Source organism: Oncorhynchus masou, chromosome 16 (assembly GCF_036934945.1).
Source record: "Oncorhynchus masou masou isolate Uvic2021 chromosome 16, UVic_Omas_1.1, whole genome shotgun sequence".
NCBI classification, from domain to species: Eukaryota; Metazoa; Chordata; class Actinopteri; order Salmoniformes; family Salmonidae; genus Oncorhynchus; species Oncorhynchus masou.
This window is the reverse complement of record NC_088227.1, coordinates 6,845,594-6,871,772: the sequence shown is the minus strand read 5'-3', so window position 1 is coordinate 6,871,772 and position 26,179 is coordinate 6,845,594. Positions and strand designations below refer to the sequence as shown.

The 26,179-nt window shown below is 42.1% G+C and overlaps 1 protein-coding gene across 2 annotated transcripts in view; it reads right to left on the bottom strand.

The window, feature by feature from the left end:
- Positions 1-26,179, bottom strand: part of LOC135557382 (serine/threonine-protein kinase MRCK beta-like) — a 143,302-nt gene that overhangs the window by 101,719 nt on the left and 15,404 nt on the right. For both annotated transcript variants that reach the window (XM_064990602.1, XM_064990603.1), the window contains exons 2-3: positions 22,470-22,561; positions 945-1,028 (exon numbers count right to left, since the gene is read on the bottom strand). In XM_064990602.1, coding sequence (XP_064846674.1) covers positions 945-1,028; positions 22,470-22,561 — 176 coding nt within the window. The remainder of the gene's footprint in view (positions 1-944; positions 1,029-22,469; positions 22,562-26,179) is intronic.

Below are 26,179 nucleotides of genomic sequence, written 5' to 3'. Positions count from 1 at the left end.
GCAGTAGTAGCGAAGATGGGAAGAAGTCTGTCTACAATAAAGTGATGCTCTGCCTTCTTAACACTATCAACAAGGCAGGTCCTACAGGCCCTAGTTTTGTCGCACCTTGACTACTGTTCAGTCGTGTGGTCAGGTGCCACAAAAAAGGACTTAGGAAAATAGCAATTGGCTCAGAACAAGGCAGCACGCCTGGCCCTTGGATGTACACAGGGAGCAAATATTAATAATATGCATGTCAATCTCTCCTGGCTCAAAGTGGAGGAGAGATTGACTTCATCACTACTTGTATCTGTGAGAGGTATTGACATGTTGAATGCACCGAGCTGTCTGTTTAAACTACTAGCACACAGCTCAGACACTCATACATACCCCACAAGACATGCCACCAGAGGTCTCTTCACAGTCCAAGTCCAGAACATACTATGGGAGGCACACAGTATTACATAGAGCCATGACGACATGGAACTCTATTCCACATCAGGCAACTGATGAAAGCAGTAGAATCAGATTACAAAATCAGGTAAAAATACACCATATGGAACAGCAGGGACTGTGAAGAAACACAAACATAGGCACAGACACGTGGATTTATTACTGTAGATATGTGGTCGTGGTGGAGTAGGGGCCTGAGGGCACACAGTGTGTTGTGAAATCTATGAATGCATTGTAACGATTTTAAATTGGTATAATCTGCCTTAATTTTGCTGGACCCCAGGAAGAGGGCAGCAGCTAATGGGGATCCATAACAAATACAAGTGTATTGAAAATGAAGCCTTGAGCACTTATTGGGAGCACAAATCAGTATGCAGAAATGGCTCTTCTCTATCAGATATAAATAAAACTACATCCAGCACAGGACCTTGACTTGACTGGGATTATACCTTCTAGCTCTTCTATTTATAGCTTTCAATTGGAGATTTTGGACACTACAGTATGATCCTTACCTCGGCTCTCTTCAGCATCTCCCACTTGTTCAGGATCTTCATGGCGTAAACGCGTTCTGTGTTCTTCATCTTCACCACCGCAACCTAGAGTGGGGAAATGGAGGGAGTGGGAGAGAGATAAATAAAGAGATGGAGGAGGGGAGAGAGTGGGAGAGAGAAATCATTAATACACAATTAAAATGCAGCCTAATTAAGAGAGCTGAGAATTGCGGGTTCTTCCTTATTGATGTTTCCTGCCCGTTCCTACTGGCCCAGTTACTGTAAACTAGGAGCCTCCCCCAGGACACAATGCTTTCTAACCTCTTGAAACTCTGGGGGAGCTATTTCATTTTTGGATGAAAAACGTTCCCGTTTTAAACAAGATATTTTGTCACAAAAAGATGCTCGACTATGCATATAATTGATAGCTTTGGAAAGAAAACACTGAAGTTTCCAGAACTGCAAAGATATTGACTGTGAGTGCCCCAGAACAGGAGCTACAGGCAAAACCAAGATGAAACTGCAACCAGGAAATGAGCAGGATTTTTGAGGCTCTGTTTTCCATTGTCTCCTTATATGGCTTTGAATGCGACAGGAATGAGCCTGCCCTATCTATCACTTCCCCAAGGTGCCTGCAGCATTGTGACGTATTTGTAGGCATATCATTGGAAGATTGACCATAAGAGACTACATTTTCCAGGTGTCCGCCCGGTGTCCTCCGTCGAAATTGATGCGTCATTTTCAGCTGCTGAGATAAAAGCTAAAATACATCAATCTCTATTATTCTGATGTTTCACATTCTAACGTGGTGATCCTAACTGACCTAAGACAAGGTATTTTTACTAGGATTAAAATGTCAGGAATTGTGAAAAAATTAATTTAAATGTATTTGGCTTAGGTGTATTTAAACTTCCGATTTCAACTGTAACAGCCCACTTGGAGTTTGCCAAAAAGGCACAGAGTAAAGCGTCTGAATACTTATTACATCAGTTATTTTTTTATACATTTGCTTCCATTGATACAAATCTGTTTTTGCTTTGCCATTATGGGGTATCATGTGTAGATAGATTTGGGGGAAAAAACAATTTAATCCATTTTAGAATAAGGCTGTAGAAAAGTAACAATGTGGAAAAAGTCAAGAGGTCTGAATGATTTCTGAATGCACTGCATGGAAGGACATGAAATCCAAAAACAAAACAAAAAAGTGTGTTGAGAGTGAGACAAAGGAGTTAAGAGACTTGACAAAGGCCTTCCAATACTTTCTAATACAATCTGCACCAGTCATGATTGACTGAGTGGAAGGAAGGCGAGAGGTCGAAGAGCTTCCATTGGGTCTGATGCCCGGGTTACTGAATGACTTATCGGGTACAGAATCCCTCAAAGCCCTCATGCACTTGCACAGCCCTGTGTGTGTGTGTGTGGGGGGGGGGGGGGGTAGTAGTGTAGCTGTCATGAGTATGGAAAGCAGGTGGTGAGGATAGTAGTGTAGCTGTAGTGAATATGGAAAGCAGGTGGTGATCAAAATGTAAGGGAACACCCCCCTGAAATGTACAAAAATGAATGGAAGTCATTGGCACTGTACGAACCATATACACGGTGTCCAATACCACTCAATTCGGCGTCGTTTCATTCAAAGTTGATTGCAAATGCCATATGGCAAATGCCAAGAGTAACACTCCAAAAATCCAACAGATGGCGAGTGCGCTCCACCGTGATTTTTCATATTGCAAATGTAACACAAGTCAAGACCCAAAAGTACAATTTTGAAAAACTGAAAAAATTTCCCAAACCGTATCACGGCCTTAAAGTGCTTTCTGGACCGTTTTTTTGAAATTCTTTCGATTTTTGTGTCAATTACACATGTATAAGAACTGTATCAACATACTTTATTCATATTTTATTATCATTTCTTTTGTTATTTTTTTACTTGTGCATAAGGCATATGTTTTGTCCATTTGCAATATGATTAAATAGGAAGTCAAGTCACTTTTCTTTTTGGCCAAATGCCATAATAAATGTCCAAATGCAATATGAAAGATTTGAAAGTGCCAAATCAGAGTGGTATGCCCATTTGCATGTACGATCTCAATGGAAGTCGGTTTACAAACCCAAAAGTCAGTGAACCATGTCCAAAAGGCATTTATACTGCCAAAATTATATATAGCACTATGTTAAGCCATTAATCAACCTAGATGGTCTATTTGTCATGTATGATGAGGGAGAAGTGTGACTGTTGTTTTAACAATTTTTTTGAAAAACGTCCAAATTGGATGGGTTGGGGGTGCAGTGTTTCTGGTTCCTCTCCATCGCTCGTTGGTGTTGATTTTCAGAATGCCATTTTGGTGATGGTCCCTCTCTGTTTAAACATATTGCAAATGCACAAAAGTCAACTAGCAAGTCAGTGTCCATCAGTCAATTAGATGTCATTCTGAAACCAAACTGATACCATCTGAACCAAACCCACTTTTTCCAACTCGTTTAGAAGCCAACTATCACATTTCAGAGCAGGCCAAAAATTCACAGCGCCTTCAGTTTAAAACATAATAAAAACGTAAAACACATAGTTACGTTCTAGCTGCGGGTCCAGTTCTGACATTGTGTGTAGGCCTATGCGAGGCGACCCCGAATCCCGAGTTTCGTCTCGATAGGTCATTCGGTGCCCGAGCAAGATTTTAATTGGTGCTGAAAATCCACTTTTTTCCATGCCTTGCTATGGGATCCTTGAATGAGCTATTGGACAGAAACGTTGGGGTCCGTCTCTATTGGCCGAGCCGGTTTCAATGCACCTAGTCTTGCGACTCTGGGACTTTTCTAAATGTCATCATTTTCGTAATGGTCAAAATGAATTGAAGTCATTGCAAATGTACAAGGCTGTTTCTCGGCCTGAGAACCTTCTAGAGCCACGTAACTCACCACGCACTATCGACCTGAGGTCTAGAACAGGTTTCAAAAGTTTCAGAACTCTAGGTCTGACGGTTCTTTTTTAGTTTGAACAAAGGTAACTATTGCAGGCACTGTCGGTCTCTCTGTGTCCCTCTGGCCCAGCTGTGTGTGTGTGTGTGTGTGTGTGATTTTTTTTTTCTTGGAAATTTTATGGAAGACATGACTGATTTACAGTTCATGGGGGTTGCCTAATCACACACGAAGTTTTGAAAAGATCTGACCTTTTTAACCCTCGAAACAGCCCCTACGACACCTTTTAAGGCACTTCCGGTTGACACAGGAAGCTATAGGTAAACATATATCCTGATTGGGCTATATGTTTACAGAATCCTGAGTTTTAAGTGTTTACGTTAAGAACTGACCGATTTACAAAGGGTTGAATGCACTATTTATCACAAACTGCTGGTTGGGTATGGAAAAACACTTAGGGTGATTTTAACCACTTCCAGTTGGTCCAGGAATCTTAGAAACAACACAGCTCGACGTCATAGGCATGATGGATTGTCATCGAAGACAGGTTCATAAGACATTCATAACCCAAATAGGCTTCAGGTTGAATTTAGGGGTGCAGGCAATGTATTCCTATGGGGAGAGAGGTAATTAAACTGTTTGATGTAAACACTTTTTAACTGTTAAGGGTTAGTGTCACACAGTCAAGGTTAGGCTTGCACAGATCGGGAGAACCTCAGGAACGTTCCTGAGGTCAAATTGTGCTTCTCACACTAAAGGTTCTCCCACTGTCACCCAAAAGCAGGCTTCATTTTGGGCCTACTTTTTTCACGGTCGCTGCACTCAGAGCAAGCTACGGTCATGCGGAGCATCTTGTTGAACTCGGCACGGCCTTGAGAATATGGAAATGCCATTGTAGGCTCTGTGTCTTTTTCTTTTTTTTCTTTTTTGACCCCTGTGTCTCCCCAATTTCGTGGTATCCAATTGTTTAGTAGCTACTATCTTGTCGTCTCATCGCTACAAGTCCCGTACGGGAGAGACGAATGTTGAAGGTCATGCATCCTCCGATACACAACACAACCAAGCAACACTGCTTCTTAACACAGCGCGCATTCAACCCGGAAGCCAGCCGCACCAATGTGTCGGAGGAAACACTGTGCACCTGGCAACCTTGGTTGGCACGCACTGCGCCAGGCCCGCCACAGGCGTCGCTGGTGCGCGATGAGAAAAGGATATCCCTACCGGCCAAGCCCTCCCTAACCCGGACGACACTAGGCCAAATTGTGCGTCGTCTCACGGACCTCCCCGTCGCGGCCGGTTACGACAGAGCCTGGGCGCGAACCCAGAGTCTCTGGTGGCACAGCCACTGCGCCACCCGGGAGGCCTCGCTCTGTGTGTCTTCAAGCACCGCACTTTGTCACTCCATCCTTGCTCTGTGTGTGTGTGTGTGTGTGTGTGTGTGTGTGTGTGTGTGTGTGTGTGTGTGTGTGTGTAGAGCTTCTTTGACATCTGTTGGGAGAAATGACTGATTTACAGTTCATGAGGGTTGCCTAATAACACATGCAGTTTTGAAAAGATCAGACATTTTTAACCTTTCAAAACACCACCTATGACATCATTTTAAGGCACTTCCGGTTTACACAAGAAGCTGAAAGTGAACACATATCCTCCTTGGGGTAGGCACTTATAGAATTTTGAGTTTTAAGTCTATGTTAAGAACTGACTTATTTACGGAGGGTTTAGTGAGTTACTTCAGAAAATCACAGAAATCTTGCAGAGCTCGGAAGCACAATTTAAAACGATTCATATGAACACACTGCAACTGGATCTGTAACTTAAATAAAAAAAACACCTATTTTTGAACATCACCAATTTGACATTGTACGATTTCTCTTAAATGACGATCGATAAATGGCTGGTTCTTTATTTGACACCGTAGGTTCATTTACTTTGACGTGAAGCGGAAAAATTATTGCTCTATTTAAATTTTTTGACCTTTTTTACCTTTAATCCCAGAAAAATGGCCATAACTAAACCGTTGAGGCCTAGACGCCATCTTGTTCGGGGCCAACTGCCCATTACGCCAAACCTATGCTCACCAAGTTGTCTAAATCTTTTCCGTTTAGGAGATAAGGCCACGTCATGATTGGTGATGTTTTGTACATTTGCAATATGATTCCATTCACACTCGTGGGATTTACCGGGAGAGCGGAACATTTTTATAAAACTGAAACCGAATGTCCGAGAGAGTTCGTTTGATTTCCTGGAAGATCCGGCCCTGCCGCACGGCCCGACACCGTCCGCGAAATTTAGAAACGTTGTCGGACGTCTAGTAAGGGACCGTACATGTGCAATGTGGACTTACTCACTAACCATATGGCAAATGTCAAAAAAAGTTCCCTTAAGGTATGTTAGTGCCACTGCTATGCATTGATTTAACTTATAGGTTACCTACTGGGGCTATATTTTAAGTGACATTATTTAAACCCAACCTTTATTTAACTAGGCAAGTCAGTTTAAGAACAAATCCTTATTTACAATGACGGCCAAGGAACAGTGGGTAAACTGCCTTGTTCAGGGGCAGAACGACAGATTTGTACCTTGTCAGCTCGGGATTTGATCTCGCAACATTTCGGTTACTGGCCCAACGCTCTAACCACTAGCGCACAATTTAGGCTAGGGTGTCATTTCAGTCATGATGTTGACCTCTTACACCATGACCAAACCGTTCCGCCCGTGCATCCGTGTGCACCATCGTCTGCATGATCAGTGTGTTTATCCCCACCAGACACAAATCTTAACATGCAGGTTAAAATACCAAAACCAACTGTGAATCAAACCATAAGTCTATTGACGCACCCATACGTCAATAAAAGTAACATAATAAAAACATCCATCAAAACCTGTCAGTTTAAGACAAAGATACTTTTTTTGCATGGGCTGCATCTCAATACACAGCATCAGCCTATGTTTCCTTCTACATCAGCGATGGAAAGAAACCGAGTTACAGTTTGTCAGAACATGAGAAATCAGTCTTCACAAAAAATATTTGTATCTTCTGAACGGTTTGGCCTTCAAATTATTTAAATCACCTGACATCTACACTAACCATGAAAAAGACAAAACGAACATGATCTCCGTTTTGCTCTACGACCCCCACAAGTCACGGAACTCGTCTGAAGGCAACCCATACAAAACAAACCGAAGTAAGGAGGTTGTTTTGTACCAACAAAAATAAGGGGTTAAAAATGCATTTAAAAAAAACTAAAATATCTTCTCAGCTTTCATATACCTCCTAGGACAGACACCGCACAACCTTATGATGGCGGGGAGATCTTTGTGGGCTATACTCAGCCTTGTCTCAGGATGGTGAGTTGGTGGTTGAAGATATCCCTCGTGGTGTGGGGGCTGTGCTTTGGCAAAGTGGGTGGGGTTATATCCTTCCTGTTTGGCCCTGTCCGGGGGTGTCCTCGGATGGGGCCACAGTGTCTCCTGACCCCTTCTGTCTCAGCCACCAGTATTTATGCTGCAGTATTTTGTGTCAGGGGGCTAGGGTCAGTTTGTTATATCTGGAGTACTTCTCCTGTCCTATTCGGTGTCCTGTGTGAATTTAAGTGTGCTCTCTCTAATTCTCTCTCTCTCTTTCTTTCCCTCTCTCTCTCGGAGGACCTGAGCCCTAGGACCATGCCTCAGGACTACCTGACATGATGACTCCTTGCTGTCCCCAGTCCACCTGGCCGTGCTGCTGCTCCAGTTTCAACTGATCTGCCTTATTATTATTGAACCATGCTGGTCATTTATGAACATTTGAACATCTTGGCCATGTTCTGTTATAATCTCCACCCGGCACAGCCAGAAGAGGACTGGCCACCCCACATAGCCTGGTTCCTCTCTAGATTTCTTCCTAGGTTTTGGCCTATCTAGGGAGTTTTTCCTAGCCACCGTGCTTCTACACCTGCATTGCTTGCTGTTTGGGTTTTAGGCTGGGTTTCTGTACAGCACTTTGAGATATCAGCTGACGTACGAAGGGCTATATAAATAAATTTGATTTGATTATGATACATTTCTTTTTCACCATTTATGAACATGTTAATCAATGTGGTTCAATGGGCTATAGTAAACTCTACAAAAAAAGAAACGTCCCTTTTTCAGGTCCAAATAACTTCACAGATCTTCATTGTAAAGGGTTTAAACACTGTTTCCCCGTGGTTGTTAAATGCACCATAAACATTTAATGAACATGCACCTGTGGAATGCTCGTTGAGACACTAACAGTTTACAGACGGTATGCAATTAAGGTCACAGTTATGAAAACTTAGGACGCTAAAGAGGCCTTTCTACTGACTGAAAAACACCAAAAGAAAGATGCCCAGGGTCCCTGCTCATCTGTGTGAACGTGCCTTAGGCATGCTGCAAGGAGGCATGATGACTGCAGATGTGGCCAAGGCAATATATTGCAATGTCCGTACTGTGAGACGCCTAAGACAGCACTGCAGGGAGACAGGACGGACTGCTGATGGTCTGCCACTGCAAGGACTAAGTGTAACAACACCTGCACAGGATCGGTACATCCGAACAGCACACCTGCGGGACAGGTACAGGATGGCAACAACTGCCCGAGTTACACCAGGAACACACAATCCCTCCATCAGTACTCAGACTGTCCTCAATAGGCTGAGAGAGGCTGGACTGAGGGCTTGTAGGCCTGTTGTAAGGCAGGTCCTCAATTGACAACACACCCATAGGCAACAACGTCAACAAATGGGCACAAACCCACCGTCGCTGGACCAGACAGGACTGGCAAAAAGTGCTCTTCACTGACGAGACGCGGTTTTGTCTCACCAGGGGTGATGGTCGGATTCGCGTTTATCGTCGTAGGAATGAGCGTTACACCGTGGCCTGTACTCTGGAGCGGGATCGATTTGGAGGTGGAGGGTCCATCATGGTCTGGGGCGGTGTGTCACAGCATCATCGGAATGAGCTTATCATTGCAGGCAATCTCAACGCTGTGCGTTACAGGGAAGACATCCTCCTCCCTCATGAGGGACCCTTCCTGCAGGCTCATCCTGACATGACCCCCCAGCATGACAATGCCACCAGCCATACTGCTCATTCTGTGCGTGATTTCCTGCAAGACAGGAATGTCAGTGTTCTGCCATGGCCAGCGAAGAGCCCGAATCTCAATCCCATTGAGCACGTCTGGGACCTGTTGGATCGGAGGGTGAGGGCTAGGGCTACCCCCCTCCCCAGTAATGTCTGGGAACTTACAGGTGCCTTGGTGGAAGAGTGGGGTAACATCTCATAGCAAGAACTGGCAAATATGGTGCAGTCCATGAGGAGACTCACTGCAGTACTTAATGCAGCTGTTGGCCACACCAGATACTGACTTTTGATTTTGACCCCCCCTTTGTGCAGGGACACATTATTCCATTTCTGTTAATCACATGTCTGTGAAACTTGTTCAGTTTGTCTCAGTTGTAGGTATATTACATTTTTGAAATAATATTTCATGAAATATTGAATTTGGCCTTTACTCTAAACTCAGCAAAAAAAGAAACGTCCTCTCACTGTAAAACTGTTTTATTTTCAGCCAACTTAACATCTGTAAACATTTGTATGAACATAAGATTTTACAACTGAGAGCCCTGACCTAAAAGGGTTACACAATTTCAAATCAAATAGCTAAATGCCATGGTATGACCATCTCAAAATAATTCCATATGTTAGCTTAGTACCATTTCCTGGATATGTTAGATGAAATACACAACAAGTCCAAATCTTTGTGGACACCTGCTCGTCGAACATCTCATTCCAAAACCATGGGCATTAATATGGAGTTGGTCCCCCCTTTGCTGCAATAGACTCCACTCGTCTGGGAAGGCTTTCCACTAGATGTTGGAACATTACTGCTTCCATTCAGTCACAAGACCATTAGTGAGGTCGGGCACTGATGTTGCACCAATTCATCCCAAAGGTGTTCAATGAGGTTGAGGTCAGGGCTCTGTGCAGGCTAGTCAAATTCTTCCACACCGATCTCGACAAACCATTTCTGTATGGACATCACTTTGTGCATGGGGGCATTGTCATGCTGAAACAGGAAAGGGCCTTCCCCCAAACTGTTGCCATGAAGTTGGAAGCACATAATTGTTGAGAATATCATTGTATGCTGTAGTGTTAAGATTTCCCTTCACTGGATCTAAATGGGTCGAACCCGAACCATGAAAAACAGCCCCAGATCATTATTCCTCCTCCACCAAATTTTACAGTTGGCACTATGCATTGGGGCAGGTAGCGTTCTCCTGGCATCCGCCAAACCCAGGTTCATCCGTCGGACTGCCAGATGGTGAAGCATGATTCATCACTCCAGCCAACACTTGGCATTGCGCATGGTCAATATAGGCTTGTTTGCCGTTGCTTGGCCATGGAAACACATTGCATGAAGCTCCCAAAGAACAGTTATTGTGCTGATGTTGCTTCCAGAGGCATTTTGGAACTCTGTAGTGAGTGTTGAAACTGAGGACAGATGATTTTTACACGCTACGCGCTTCAGCACTCGGCGGTCCCGTTCTGTGAGCATGTGTGGACTACCAACAATTACAGTTGTTGCTCCGAGACATTTCCAGTTCACAATAACAGCACTTACAGTTGACAGGGGCAGCTCTGGCAGGGCAGAAATTTGACGGACTGACTTGTTGGAAAGGTGGTATCCTATGACGGTTCCACGTTGAAAAAGTCACTGAGCTCTTCAGGAAGGCCATTCACCTGCCAATGTTTGTCTATGGAGATTACATGGCTGTGTGCTCGAATTTATACACCTGTCAGCAACTGGTGTGGCTGAAATAGCTGTCTCTAATCATTTGAAGGGGTGTCCACATACTTTTATATATATATTAGCGTAGCTAACTTTTTGAATCATACGCTACTAGAGTTGAATGGTGGGAACTCGGTTAGCGAGATTTACCCCTCAAAACTAGTCACTTTTCCCAGGATAAATAACTGAGAGAAACCAGTAAATTAGAATAAATGATTTATATGAACAGCATGAACTTAAATGATAAGTGATGTCTAAATCGGCACTGCCCTCTGCATGATGAATGCTCATGGTGGGGACAGACCTTCTCGGTGTGTAGACCTACAGTATCATCATGGTAACGGTCTTGTGACAGGTAGGCTGCATTTGCTGCAGCATTGCCTGTAAAGACCGGCCGCGCGTCTAATTTACCCATCTCCTTCTGGCTTTCAGGGTCACCTTATATTCTACTAATTTTTTTTATGGCAGCTGCAGATTTTATACAGCTTATCATTGCTATAAATCATTGCACAGGCACTCTCTCTCCAGCAGTCACTCTCTCTCCAGCAGTCACTCTCTCTCCAGCAGTCACTCTCTCTCCAGCAGTCACTCTCTCTCCAGCAGTCACTCTCTCTCCAGCAGTCACTCTCTCTCTAGCAGTCACTCTCTCTCTAGCAGTCACTCTCTCTCTAGCAGTCAAAATACAGAGCATTCGGAAAGTATTCAGACCCCTCAACTTTTCCACATTTCATTACTTTATTCTAAAATTGATCAAAGTACTTTTTATCCTAATCAATATACACATAATACCCCATAATGTCAAAGGAACACCCGATTGTTGACATTTTGGCAAATGTATAAAAAAATATAAAAATAAAATTGAAATATCATTTACATGCATTAGAGTTTACTTGGTTATGACGCTACAAGCTTGGCACTCCTATATTTGAGGAGTTTCTCTCATTCTTCTCTGCAGATCCTCTGCAGATCCTCTCAAGCTCTGTCAGGTTGGATGGGCAGCATCGCATTTTCAAGTTTCTCCAGAGATGTTCAATTGGGTTCAAGTCCGGCCTCTGGCTTGGCCACTCAAGGACAGGTTTCCTCCAGACGTGACGCTTGGCATTCAGACCAGAGAAACTTGTTTCCCACGATCACAGTCCTTTAGGTGCCTTATCCCCCGATTGCTCAGTTTGGCAGAGCGATCAGCTCAAGGAAGAGTCGTGGTGGTCCCAAACTTCTTTCATTTAAGAATGGAGGAGGCCACTGTGTTCTTGGGGACCTTCAATGCTGCATACATGTTTTGGTACCCTTCCCTAGATCTGTGCATCGAAACAATCCTGTCTCGGAGCTCTACGGACAATTCCTTCGACCTCATGGCTTGGTTTTTGCTCTGACATGCAGTCAACTGTGAAACCTTAAATAGACAGGTGTGTGCCTTTCCAAATCATGTCCAAATCAATTGAATTTACCACAGGTGGACTCAAATCAAGTTGAAGAAACATCAAGGATGATCAATGAAAAGAGAATGCACAAGCTCAATTTTGAGTCGCATAGCAAATAAGGTAAATAAGGTATGTTTTTTCATTTTAATAATATGCTAACATTTCTAAAAACCTGTTTTTGCTTTGACATTATGAGGTATTGTGGTTAGATTGATGAGCATTTCTTTTTATTGAATCCAATTTAGAATACGGCTGTGACAAAATGTGGAAAAAGTGAACGAGTCTGAATACTTTCTGACCAGTGTTTGGCAACACAAACACTGGTTGACAGGTGCCAGCAGTGTGGGTGAACTGATTGAAATACATGTAAAAAAAAAGAAAGAAATAAAAAACGCTTGCGCACGCAGAGTAGCCGGTCTAGTTTGTGTTAGACCAAATCCACTTTGGCATCCATCTGTGTTCTCCTTCCCCCTTGATCTCTGTATTATTTTCCCCTTCACTCTTCTTTCCCCTCTGTGATTCTGGCTTTTGCTCCCGTCTCTTGGCTCCCTCTTCTCATCCCTCCCTCTCTGTGAGGATCTGTCTTTTTCTCCCGTGTCCTGCATTTCTTTCCCTAGTCTCATCCCTCGCTCTCTCTGTTATTATCTGGTTTTTGCTCCTGGGTCTTGATTCCCTTTCGCTATTCTTTCTGCTCTCTGTGATTATCTGGGTTTTTCTCCCATCTCTCACGTTCCCTTTCACTCTTCTCATCCCTCGCTCTGTGATTATCTGGCTTTTTCTCCTGTCTCTTGGTTCCCTTTCCCCTCTAACTTTAATCACCCTCGTTCTTGCTCTCCCTTGTTTTAAAAAGTCATGCAGGGTGAGTTTCAAAGGGAGGAAGGAAGAGTCAGGACGGAGTGAGCTTTTTGGCATTAGTCGGAGAGGGATGGTTCTCTGACCTCCATTTCTCCCTGAAAAGGACTTTGTTGAATGTGGTAAGAGAGACAGAGGCACTATCCATCATAAGTGTTTGGCCTGCATTTCCTGTTTATCTGGAAAGGCATCATGTAACTTACAAGCCCACAGGAAACTGCAGAGGGCGCGAGGTAGGGCAGAGTCGACGACAACAACAGCTAACAAGACGTAGAGACTTGCAGCCTTGTTCACACAGAAACACTCACTTTGAGAAAGTGCAAAGTAACAAGTGTGTGAGTGACCAAGCTATTAAATTAGCGCTTTCAACTAGGTCTCATATTTTCAAATCGACAATAACAAATGGTTGAATTGTGTTAACTAGCAAAAAGTGACATGAGTATTGGATTCCCAAAAAGTATCATCAAGTTTGAACTTTAGCAGTGTTACCACCCCTTATAGCAAACAAACCACATCCTATCTAGCAGCCAAAGCACTGGACTGAACTTATGTGGCCCAGTTTATATGAAATGGCACGTTATCAGTGTGTGCATGTGTACAGGACATTATCTGTTAAGGGAAACACTATTTTAGTCAGCGTTTCCCCTTGGGTACGGTATTCCTTTCCTGAGAGTTTCCTGGAAGCAGGGCTGGTGTCCGGACCTCCTTGTGCCTAGCGTGTGTTCGGTGTGCATTTTAAATAGTACCAAGTAGTCGTCCAAGTCTGAGGCCTTCTAGCTGAGACGAGGCATGAACACAAATACAAAATGATACAGGCTCTCACACACACACACTGGAAACACTCTTCCCCATCTTTGTCTCCCTTTCGCGCTCTCTCTCCCACACACACAGTTAAACTCCCTCACATTCTATGAGTGATGAGCTGTATCCAAAATGGCACCCTATTCCCTCCCTATGCAGTGCACTACCTTCAACCAGGGCCCATAGGCCTCTGGTCAAAAGTATTGCACATACAATATAGGGAATAGTGTTAACTCCAAAGGACACAACGACTAGGTTCCAGTTTAACAACGTTTACTTCACAGCATGGTACATAGCGGCCATTACGCTCAGGCCCGGTCCAACAGTAACCTCTGCACAGCCACACTAATAACAGAGAGAGAGCGAGCAGCGTAATTACAAAAGTTTAAGGATACTTAACTTATTCTCACACTTTTCTTGAAAGACAAAACAAATAATTAAATGGCTAAGCATTATTCAAGTCCCTCATTTCAATGGGTCATGTGGCAATGTCCCGTGACATTTTTACACATGCTGCCACTTTCCATTACTGAGTGCCTTCAGGATTACACTTTGTCAGACAGTCAGCCAGCTGTTGGTTGTAGCTGACCACAGAATCCGCTGGATTCTCAGAGCCAGAATAAGTTCCTTGATGCTGCTAATCTCAAAATGAATTATTTTCTGTCACAGACTTGGTTGACAACATCAACTAGGGAGTAGCTGTCAGTGACACACGCCTTTTTGCCTCACCAGTGGTATTTTATTTAACCTTTTTTTAAATTAGGCTCTGAGAACAATGTTGCATTGTCAATTCCATCTGCAGGAGCAAGGTTGTTTTCTAGCAAGTGTGCTCCTGACAACCCTGCTGATACTTTGATAACAGATAGGTGAGAAACTTCCTTCCTCGTCCCAGTAAGACAATTAGATGTCCACCTTTTGTGCCTCCATAAACATAAAGGTGAGCCACCACAGATGATGTCATCAACATGAAAAGAGAGAACTCCAGCCATTGCAGTCTTGATCAAGCTAGTAGAAGACGGCAGGATCCACTTGACATTTTTCCTCCTGTACTCAGCATTGTTGCCTTGACTTTGTTGTACCAGTAGAGTGATGCATCTTCCAGGCCATACACACACTTTTTTAGTTCCCACAGTTCCTTCAACCTTAACTTCAGGCGGAGGTTGGATGTGAATGTCCCTTGACAGCAATGTTCCCTGCAGAAATGCAGCTTATGTCCATAGAATTAACCTGTTGAGTGTAGGGGGCCGTAGTTTGATGTTTGAATGAAAAACGTACCCAAATTAAACTGCCTATTTCTCAGGCCCAGAAGCTAGAATATGCATATAATTGGCAGATTAGGATAGAAAACTCTAAAGTTTCCAAAACTGTCAAAATATTGTCTGAGTATAACAGAACTGATATTGAGGAAAATCCAACCCAGAAGTGTTGTTTTTCCTGAAAGCTCTCTGTTCCATATCAACCAGATTCCTTTTCTTATGGCTTCCCCATGGTGTGAACAGTCTTTAGACATAGTTTCAGGATTTTATTTTGAAAAATTAGCGAGAAAGATCACATCGCGTCAGTGGATGGCTGGGTGCCAGCAGAGTTTTGCATGCGCAACAGCTTGGAGCAGACATTACTCTCTCTCCTATTGAAGAAGCTACAGTCCCGGTTGAAATATTATCGATTATATATTGTAAAACAACCTGAGGATTGATTATAAAAAAACTTTTGACATGTTTCTATGAACTTTACGGATACTATTTGGAATTTGTCTGCGATGTCGTGACCGCTCGAGCCTGTGGATTTCTGAACATAACACACCAACCAAATGTATATATTTTGGATATAAAAATAATATTTATGGAACAAAAGGAACATTTATGGTGTAACTCGGAATCTCGTGAGTGCAAACATCCGAAGATCAAAGGTAAGCGATTTAATTTAATGCTTTTCTGACCAATCTACTTGGCTTCTAGCTGTTTGTAATATTTTGTCTACTGAGAGAGATGTCCTTACGTAAACGCTTGGTATGCTTTTGCCGACAAGCTTTATTGAAATCTGACACACCGGATGGATTAACAACAAGCTAAACTGTGTTTTGCTCTATTGCACTTGTGATTTCATGAAAATGTTATATTTTTAGTAATTTCATTTGAATTTGGCGCTCTGCAATTCAGCGGATGTTGACGAAAATTATCCCGCTAACGTGATGGGTGCATCAAGAAGTTGTTTAAGTATGCATTTTTTTCTACCAGACCACTGTCAGTGACCCAGACTCATGTCGGTGAGTCTTTTGGGAGTTCTTTAGTTGCCAGCTCCTCAAACCTCTAGCCATGCTTTTGGCACTATTCCAGTAAAGAATTATTCAAGGGAACACATCCACCGTGTTGAGATATTTTTATGGCGAATGTCTTTGACACCCTCAGTTTTTTTCCTCCAATCACTGAGCTAATCTTGTTAAAGCAGGTCAAATGACACAATTTGTTTCGACGACATCATCCTCATCAATGTCATTCAGTCATTCTAGATTGTATAAATTCTGAGAATATCTACAAGTGACAGGTCCACTGACCACCGTAACAGAAAGGGCAGCTGGTTCAGAGTACGGAAAGTTGTTCTAGTGCTGGTCAAATGTTTTTCTGCTCGAATGTTGCTGTGTGTGGAATACCACTTTCTCTGTCCATGCATTTAACAGTTTGTGCAGTTTTCAGATTGGAACAACCATGTTTTAACATGTGGCTGCTCTTCAATGTTTTCCTCAAAAGTATTACCTGTGTCATGGTTGAAGGTCTCTGCTCCATTTCCTGTGTCAGTTTCAGTGTCCATATCAGTGGATGCGACATCTGGTAGGTTTGTGTCGGTGACCTTCTCGATATGCAGATTCTCAGCAACAGCCCCTCCAACTTGATCATTTATTTACCTTCTGCAATCTTCAGTGGTGCACCCAGACAATGGTGCCTCTGTGCCTCACAAATATCGCCATACCATATTGGCCAATAACGACTCCGGGTCCTTTCCACTCGACAGTCAACTCATTTGTGGTACACTTTGTCTCCAGTCTCGTACTTCTCATTTGTGGGACAGAAGTGTTTACAGAGCCCTGCAAATTCTCTCTGAACACCTCTTCAGTGAATGCCTTTCCCGCTGCATGTAGTGCTGAAAGGTGCAGTCCCCCAGCGGATTCTGTGACTGACTATAAAAAGAAGCATCGGATATTGTGCTCCTAAAGACACTCAGTAACGGAAAGTGTCAGCTTGAGTAAAGCTTCTGGTGCTGGTGGCTCGTCAACTGGTACAGTGGGAAGATTAGGGTTCTGCCTGAACACTAGCTGGTATGGGCTGTAGCCAGGCACATTGTGCATGGAGTTCTTTGCCATCAGCTCCCAATCTAGGGCTGTTTCCCAGTCACATTCATTGTCTTGCATCACTTTCAGCATAATCTCTGAGTCTTTGATTATGTCTCTCCACAAGTCCAGTACTTCATGGACTGGATGCAGCAGTTTTTATTTCCATGTTGAATTAGTCTGCCATTTCATTATTATTGAACTCTTCTCCATTGTCAATTTCTGGGGCAGGGCCACGCACACTTATCCAGTAATGAATGAAGTGCTTGATGACGTCACTAAGTTTCTTTGTGTTCACAAGGCCTCCAGCACTGAAAAAAGCTGGTCTGGGCTTAGGTTTTTTTTGTACTTCTGGCCTGCTGTTTCATTGACCTGCTCACTGTCTGCCGTTGAATAAATCAAATCAAATTATATAGCCCTTCGTAAATCAGCTGATATCTCAAAGTGCTGTACAGAAACCCAGCCTAAAACCCCAAACAGCAAGCAATGCAGGTGTAAAAACTCCCTAGAAAGGCCAAAACCTAGGAAGAAACCTAGAGAGGAACCAGGCTATGTGGGGTGGCCAGTCCTCTTCTGGCTGTGCCGGGTGGAGATTATAACAGAACATGGCCAAGATGAAATAGAATAGAAATACTCTCATCATTACTCCCAGTACCGCTGATTAATTTCTGAAGTCTGTCAACTGTAGCATGTCCAAACTGTTTGTGAAGTTTCAACAATACTTTCAGCCTTATTTTCCCTCTGTGGTCATGTGCTCTGTGACTGTCAGAACCTCCATGTGCTCTGTGACTATCCAAATCAGATTTTCATGGACTCTACGTCGTCTGTCTAAAAAATGTACACAATAGTGTCCTGAGGTAGTAAGTTCACGGGTCACTGGGTGTTTAAACATCCCTGCCTTGTCATTTTCCATGTTTAGTACAGCTCCTGCCTTCTTGAAGGAAGTCTTGCTTAATAGTAACGAGATATCTGCAGGAACCACCTCTGTTTCAATGTGACACTTAGAATAACCAATTTTTGTGTCAGGGTGCCATGAGAGTTATTTAAGATACCCTTCAAAGAGGTAGGGCAGCAATGCTGGGCACGAACTGCCCTCCCATACGGGTGGGAGGGCCAAGAGACCAGAGGTGGCGGAACGGAGTGCTCGGGTTGGGGTGTAGGGTTTAAGCATAGCCTGAAGGTAAGGAGGGACAGTTCTCCTTGCTGCTCCCTAGGACCAGGGTCTTGAAGATGATGCATGCGTCGTCTGGAAACCAGTAGAGTATTCGGAATAGCGGGATGACATGGGAGAATAAGGAAGGTTGGGGGGAAGGAGAAAAGTAGTTGAGTGTCATCTGCATTGCAATGATGAGTGACCATGTGACGATATGACAGAGCAGAGAAATTGATGTAAAGATAAATGAGGGGACCCAGAACCGAGCCCTGGGGGACACCAGTAGAGCGAGCACATGGTACAAACACAAATACTCTTCACGCTGCATGGTAGGAACAGCCTGCCAGGTTGGATGCAATCCAGGAGAGTGCAGAGCCTGAGACACTCAACCCTGAGAGGGTGGAGAGGAGGATCTGATTGTTCACGGTGTCAATGGCTGCAGATAGATCGAGAAGGCGGTTGAGAACAGTGGAGAGAGAGTCTGTTTTTTCTAGAGCAGAGAAGGGTCTCATTTGACTGAGCTGCCTTGAAACCGGACTGGTTAAGGTCAAATCATATTTTGAACATCCTTCCGATTTAATTCACCGACATAGCTATCAGGTCTTTTTTTATCACACACTGTGCGTGTTCATGCAGTATCAATCACAGCATATCCTAAGGATTCAACTATAAAAAATCTTGGTATCTGAAACATTTGTTTTACAACAGTGTAATGTTAAACTGCTCTCTCAGTGCTTACATGTTCCTCTGTTAGTTTAACTTCTTGAAACTCCCCAAACCGGATCCGGGTTTGTGACTAAGCCTCAGGCTCATTAGCATAACGCAACGTTAACGATTTCTGAAAATCGCAAATAAAATTAAAATAATGCGTTTGCTCTCAAGCTTAGCCTTTTCTTAACAACACTGTCATCTCAGATTTTCAAAATATGCTTTTGAACCATAGAAATTGACTAATTTGTGTAAGAGTATGCAAAGCTAGCATAGCATTTTGTGTAGCATGTAGCACGCAACATTTTCACAAAAGCCAGATAACCAAATAAATAAAATCATTTACCTTTGAAGAGCTTCTGATGTTTTCAATGAGGAGACTCCCAGCCACATACCAAATGCGCAGTGTTTCCTGAAAGCGTCTGTGTGTAGGAGAAATCGTTCCGTTTTCTACATTGCGCCTGGCTACCGAAACGAACCGAAAATGCAGTCACCTACAACGTGAAACTTTTTCCGGATTAACTACATAATATCGACCGAAACATGGCAAACGTTGTTTGGAATCAATCCTCAAGGTGTTTTTTCACATATCTCTTCATTGACATGCAGTTCGTGGAAGCTTGCTTCTCTCTCTGTGCCCCATGGAAAAATACTGGCAGGTGACTTTTGCGCACCAATTTCGGCGCAGGACACCGGGCGGACACGTGGTAAATGTGGTCTCTTATGGTCAATCTTCCAACGATCTGCCTACAAATACGTCACAATGCTGCAGACACCTTGGGGAAACGACAGAAAGGGCAGACTCATTCCTCTTGCGTTCACAGCCATATAAGGAGATCATGAAAGACAGAGCCTCAAAAATCCTTGTCATTTCCTGGATGCCAAGTCATCTTGGTTTTGCCTGAAGCTCACGTTAAAGGGCACGCACAGAGAAGATATTTGTATTTCTGGACACGTCAGAGTGTTTTCTTTCGAACAGTAGCAATTATATGCATAGTCGAGCATCTTTTTGTGACAAAATATCTTGTTTAAAACGGGAACGTTTTTCTTCCAAAAATGAAATAGCGCCACCATAAGTGTAAGAGGTTAAGTTGTTTGTTTTTATGAGGACAGTCTTCAAACCAAATGGTAAGTGCTTTGACAAATTGCACATTTTTGATCTCCTTCAAACATTCCAGTGGATTGGTTCCAGGCAATGGAGCCCTTGTCTGGCTGTCTTAAGAACGTGACTTGTTCGCGCCATTTCTGTGCTGATCAGTATAGTATGCCACGTAAACTCACTTGGATTCCATCCGTTATTGGCACAGTGCTGTATCTCTCAGGCTACCCTTGAACTATAATATAATCGCAAGTGCTCGTTTTTTTCTTGTCTAGAATGGTAACTCGCGTCCAGATTCCAAGTTCAATTCCAAACTTTCACACGACCTCTTCCTCGTCGAAGCAAGGTGGCACATTGTTATTAGGCATCCTCTGCTACCAATGTTCAACGCCAAATGACGCGATGATTAGGTTCCACTTTAATAAAGTTTACTTCACAGTATCAGCACAGTACATAATGGCCATTACTCAGGCCCGGCCCAACAGTGACTTCTGAGCAAGCACACTAACAACAGAGGGACAGCGCTGTAATTACAGAAATATTGGGCTACTTAAAACATTAACTTAACAATAGGGTGCCATTTGGGACATAGACAAGGGTTTCCATCTGTGGGCCGGAGCAGCTAATGGACTGGCCATTGATTGGCTGCGTCGCCGCTTGGTATGGAAACCGCTTGGCATCCGACCGCAAGGCACTACGGCGGGTAGTGTTTTCGGCCAAGTGCATCACTAAGGCCGAGCTCCCTGCCATCCAGGACCTCTATGTCAAATAAAAAAATGCCCTAAACAAGGTCAGAATCCAGCTACCACAGACTGTTCTCTGCTACCGCACGGCAAGCGGTACCAATGCACCAAGTCTGGAACCAACAGGCCCCTGAAGAGCTTCTTCCATCCCTTAGCCAGAAGACTGCTAAATAGTTCATCAAATAGCTACCCGAACTAACTGCATTGCTCCAACTCGTTTGACCCATCACATACGCTGCTGCTACTGTTTATTATCTATATACACTGGTACCCTGTGTATATAGCCAAGTTATCATTAGTCATTGTGTATGTATTATTTTTCTATTTTTCTCTCTGCATTGTTGGAATACGTATTTCACAATATGTAAGTATTTCACAAACAAAAATATATTGAAATGTCTGCTCTACCAAAAATTACAACTAACTAATTGCAGCAAAATTGGAAGAGGCAAGTGGAAGAGTGAGAAAGTAAGGAACTTGTCTGTCGGCCCTGCATTAAAGACCAAAATTGGTTAAAGACAATTGTGATAAATAAAAAAGTACCCCAATTAAATGCAATGACAAAAACGCTTGGCCAGATAGATTGCAAAAACGTTGGGAAGAGATTCTTGATATATCGATTCCATAGCACATGGTTTACTAACTGATACACAAGACGACGCCGGATACGAAACTTAAGAGTTTTTCAATTTAAAATTATAATACAAAATTCTTGAAACCAATAGAATGGTATATATATGGGGGATACAACCATCCCAGCTCTGCAGATTTTGCTACGAAGAGACAGAAACATTAGGTAATTTGTTTTGGTACTGTCCATATGTAGCTACTTTTTGGTAGCAGGTTCAGGAATGGCTGAATAATTGCAACATTTATCTGGAGCTAACTCAGCAAATAGCACTGCTGGGTGATTTGAAACATAGTCAATAGATCAATAATATAATAAACAGTCTTAGCAAAACAGGTTCTTTCATTTACAATCTGTAGATACTATGAGAATAGAAAGGTTCAGGACTTTTGTGAAACATCACCTCACAGCTGGAAAATGTATGTCAAATAGAAATCAAACCTGGATGGTGTTCAGAGTGGGACTAAAAATAAGCTAACTAATGTAAAATGTATAAAGTGTGTATTAGCTGGGAGTAGAAGCCCAAGTGTCATTGTCCATTAGTTTACTCCAATTAGGGACGCGGTGGTAGGGTCAGGGGAAAATAAGTCAAATAAACTGAACTAAAATAAAACGCAACATGCAAGAATTTCTACGATTTTACTGAGTTAGGTCCTACAAGAAAGTCTGTCAATTTTAATAAATTCATTAGGTCCTAATCTAACCTCTAACACTTTAGTCAGGAAGTTTGCCACCGGCACACTGCAGTAGGGAAGTAAAGCCGAAGTCGAATCCATCACTTCCGTTGTTTGTTTGTGCCCATAGCGACGTAAAAAAAAATGTGGTGGATAACACTGAAAATATCATCACAGAATATGATCTGCAAGTTATATGGTTCTACAAAATAGATAGGCCTGGGACGGGGAGTAAATGGGACGGGGACAAGACGGGACTGGGACGGGGACAAGACGGCCCTGGGACACCTGAAAACATTTGAAAAACTTTGGCATACCTCCTCTCTGGCTCTCATCAAAGCTTTTCCACTCACGATAGTGACAGGACAGGATAAGTATTTCATGCCAATAAAGCTTTATACTGAATTGAAGCATGACTGGTTGTTTCAGGCAGTCTTACCTCGCCAAATGCTCCCCTGCCGATCACCTTGAGCATCTCGAAGTCTTCCCTGTGCAGACGCATCTCCTTCACGGTGGTGGTGAATGGCTTCACTGCAATAACAAAATGGGAAAGAATTAACTCTCGGCATACGCCTCTCTCACATTACACCATCATACAATGTCCCTGTTGTATCATATGTTAGGTGAATCTGTTTTAGTATACCAGTTCGCTCACATTACACCATCATATAATGTCCCTGTTGTATCATATGTTAGGTGAATCTGTTTTAGTATAGCAGTTCGCTCACATTACACCATCATATAATGTCCCTGTTGTATCATATGTTAGGTGAATCTGTTTTAGTATACCAGTTCTCTCACATTACACCATCATATAATGTCCCTGTTGTATCATATATTAGGTGAATCTGTTTTAGTATACCAGTTCACTCACATTACACCATCATATAATGTCCCTGTTGTATCATATGTTAGGTGAATCTGTTTTAGTATACCAGTTCTCTCACATTACACCATCATATAATGTCCCTGTTGTATCATATGTTAGGTGAATCTGTTTTAGTATACCAGTTCGCTCACATTACACCATCATATAATGTCCCTGTTGTATCATATGTTAGGTGAATCTGTTTTAGTATAGCAGTTCGCTCACATTACACCATCATATAATGTCCCTGTTGTATCATATGTTAGGTGAATCTGTTTTAGTATACCAGTTCTCTCACATTACACCATCATATAATGTCCCTGTTGTATCATATATTAGGTGAATCTGTTTTAGTATACCAGTTCACTCACATTACACCATCATATAATGTCCCTGTTGTATCATATGTTAGGTGAATCTGTTTTAGTATACCAGTTCTCTCACATTACACCATCATATAATGTCCCTGTTGTATCATATGTTAGGTGAATCTGTTTTAGTATACCAGTTCGCTCACATTACACCATCATATAATGTCCCTGTTGTATCATATGTTAGGTGAATCTGTTTTAGTATAGCAGTTCACTCACATTACACCATCATACAATGTCCCTGTTGTATCATATGTTAGGTGAATCTGTTTTAGTATACCAGTTCTCTCACATTACACCATCATATAATGTCCCTGTTGTATCATATGTTAGGTGAATCTGTTTTAGTATACCAGTTCTCTCACATTACACCATCATATAATGTCCCTGTTGTATCATATGTTAGGTGAATCTGTTTTAGTATACCAGTTCGCTCACATTACACCATCATATAATGTCCCTGTTGTATCATATATTAGGTGAATCTGTTTTAGTATAGCAGTTCACTCACATTACACCATCATACAATGTCCCTGTTGTATCATATGTTAGGTGAATCTGTTTTAGTAAAGCAGTTCACTCACATTACACCATCATATAATGTCCCTGTTGTATCATATGTTAGGTGAATCTGTTTTAGTATACCAGTTCGCTCACATTACACCATCATATAATGTCCCTGTTGTATCATATGTTAGGTGAATCTGTTTTAGTATAGCAGTTCGCTCACATTACACCATCATATAATGTCCCTGTTGTATCATATGTTAGGTGAATCTGTTTTAGTATACCAGTTCTCTCACATTACACCATCATATAATGTCCCTGTTGTATCATATATTAGGTGAATCTGTTTTAGTATACCAGTTCACTCACATTACACCATCATATAATGTCCCTGTTGTATCATATGTTAGGTGAATCTGTTTTAGTATACCAGTTCTCTCACATTACACCATCATATAATGTCCCTGTTGTATCATATGTTAGGTGAATCTGTTTTAGTATACCAGTTCGCTCACATTACACCATCATATAATGTCCCTGTTGTATCATATGTTAGGTGAATCTGTTTTAGTATAGCAGTTCGCTCACATTACACCATCATATAATGTCCCTGTTGTATCATATGTTAGGTGAATCTGTTTTAGTATACCAGTTCTCTCACATTACACCATCATATAATGTCCCTGTTGTATCATATATTAGGTGAATCTGTTTTAGTATACCAGTTCACTCACATTACACCATCATATAATGTCCCTGTTGTATCATATGTTAGGTGAATCTGTTTTAGTATACCAGTTCTCTCACATTACACCATCATATAATGTCCCTGTTGTATCATATGTTAGGTGAATCTGTTTTAGTATAGCAGTTCGCTCACATTACACCATCATATAATGTCCCTGTTGTATCATATGTTAGGTGAATCTGTTTTAGTATACCAGTTCTCTCACATTACACCATCATATAATGTCCCTGTTGTATCATATGTTAGGTGAATCTGTTTTAGTATACCAGTTCGCTCACATTACACCATCATATAATGTCCCTGTTGTATCATATATTAGGTGAATCTGTTTTAGTATAGCAGTTCACTCACATTACACCATCATACAATGTCCCTGTTGTATCATATGTTAGGTGAATCTGTTTTAGTAAAGCAGTTCACTCACATTACACCATCATATAATGTCCCTGTTGTATCATATGTTAGGTGAATCTGTTTTAGTATACCAGTTCGCTCACATTACACCATCATATAATGTCCCTGTTGTATCATATATTAGGTGAATCTGTTTTAGTATAGCAGTTCACTCACATTACACCATCATACAATGTCCCTGTTGTATCATATGTTAGGTGAATCTGTTTTAGTAAAGCAGTTCACTCACATTACACCATCATATAATGTCCCTGTTGTATCATATGTTAGGTGAATCTGTTTTAGTATACCAGTTCGCTCACATTACACCATCATATAATGTCCCTGTTGTATCATATATTAGGTGAATCTGTTTTAGTATAGCAGTTCGCTCACATTACACCATCATATAATGTCCCTGTTGTATCATATGTTAGGTGAATCTGTTTTAGTATAGCAGTTCGCTCACATTACACCATCATATAATGTCCCTGTTGTATCATATGTTAGGTGAATCTGTTTTAGTATACCAGTTCGCTCACATTACACCATCATATAATGTCCCTGTTGTATCATATGTTAGGTGAATCTGTTTTAGTATAGCAGTTCGCTCACATTACACCATCATATAATGTCCCTGTTGTATCATATATGTTAGGTGAATCTGTTTTAGTATACCAGTTCGCTCACATTACACCATCATATAATGTCCCTGTTGTATCATATGTTAGGTGAATCTGTTTTAGTATACCAGTTCACTCACATTACACCATCATATAATGTCCCTGTTGTATCATATGTTAGGTGAATCTGTTTTAGTATACCAGTTCACTCACATTACACCATCATATAATGTCCCTGTTGTATCATATGTTAGGTGAATCTGTTTTAGTATAGCAGTTCGCTCACATTACACCATCATATAATGTCCCTGTTGTATCATATGTTAGGTGAATCTGTTTTAGTATAGCAGTTCTCTCACATTACACCATCATATAATGTCCCTGTTGTATCATATGTTAGGTGAATCTGTTTTAGTATACCAGTTCTCTCACATTACACCATCATATAATGTCCCTGTTGTATCATATCTTAGGTGAATCTGTTTTAGTATACCAGTTCTCTCACATGAGCCATGCATGAAGCACGAGCAGTCGGTCTGTGTTCCTCAAAGTTTCTCAACCATAGGACGAACCTGTGTGAATATCCACACGTTGTTACACACAAATTTCAAAAGACCATGATGTTTTACATTAGACCAT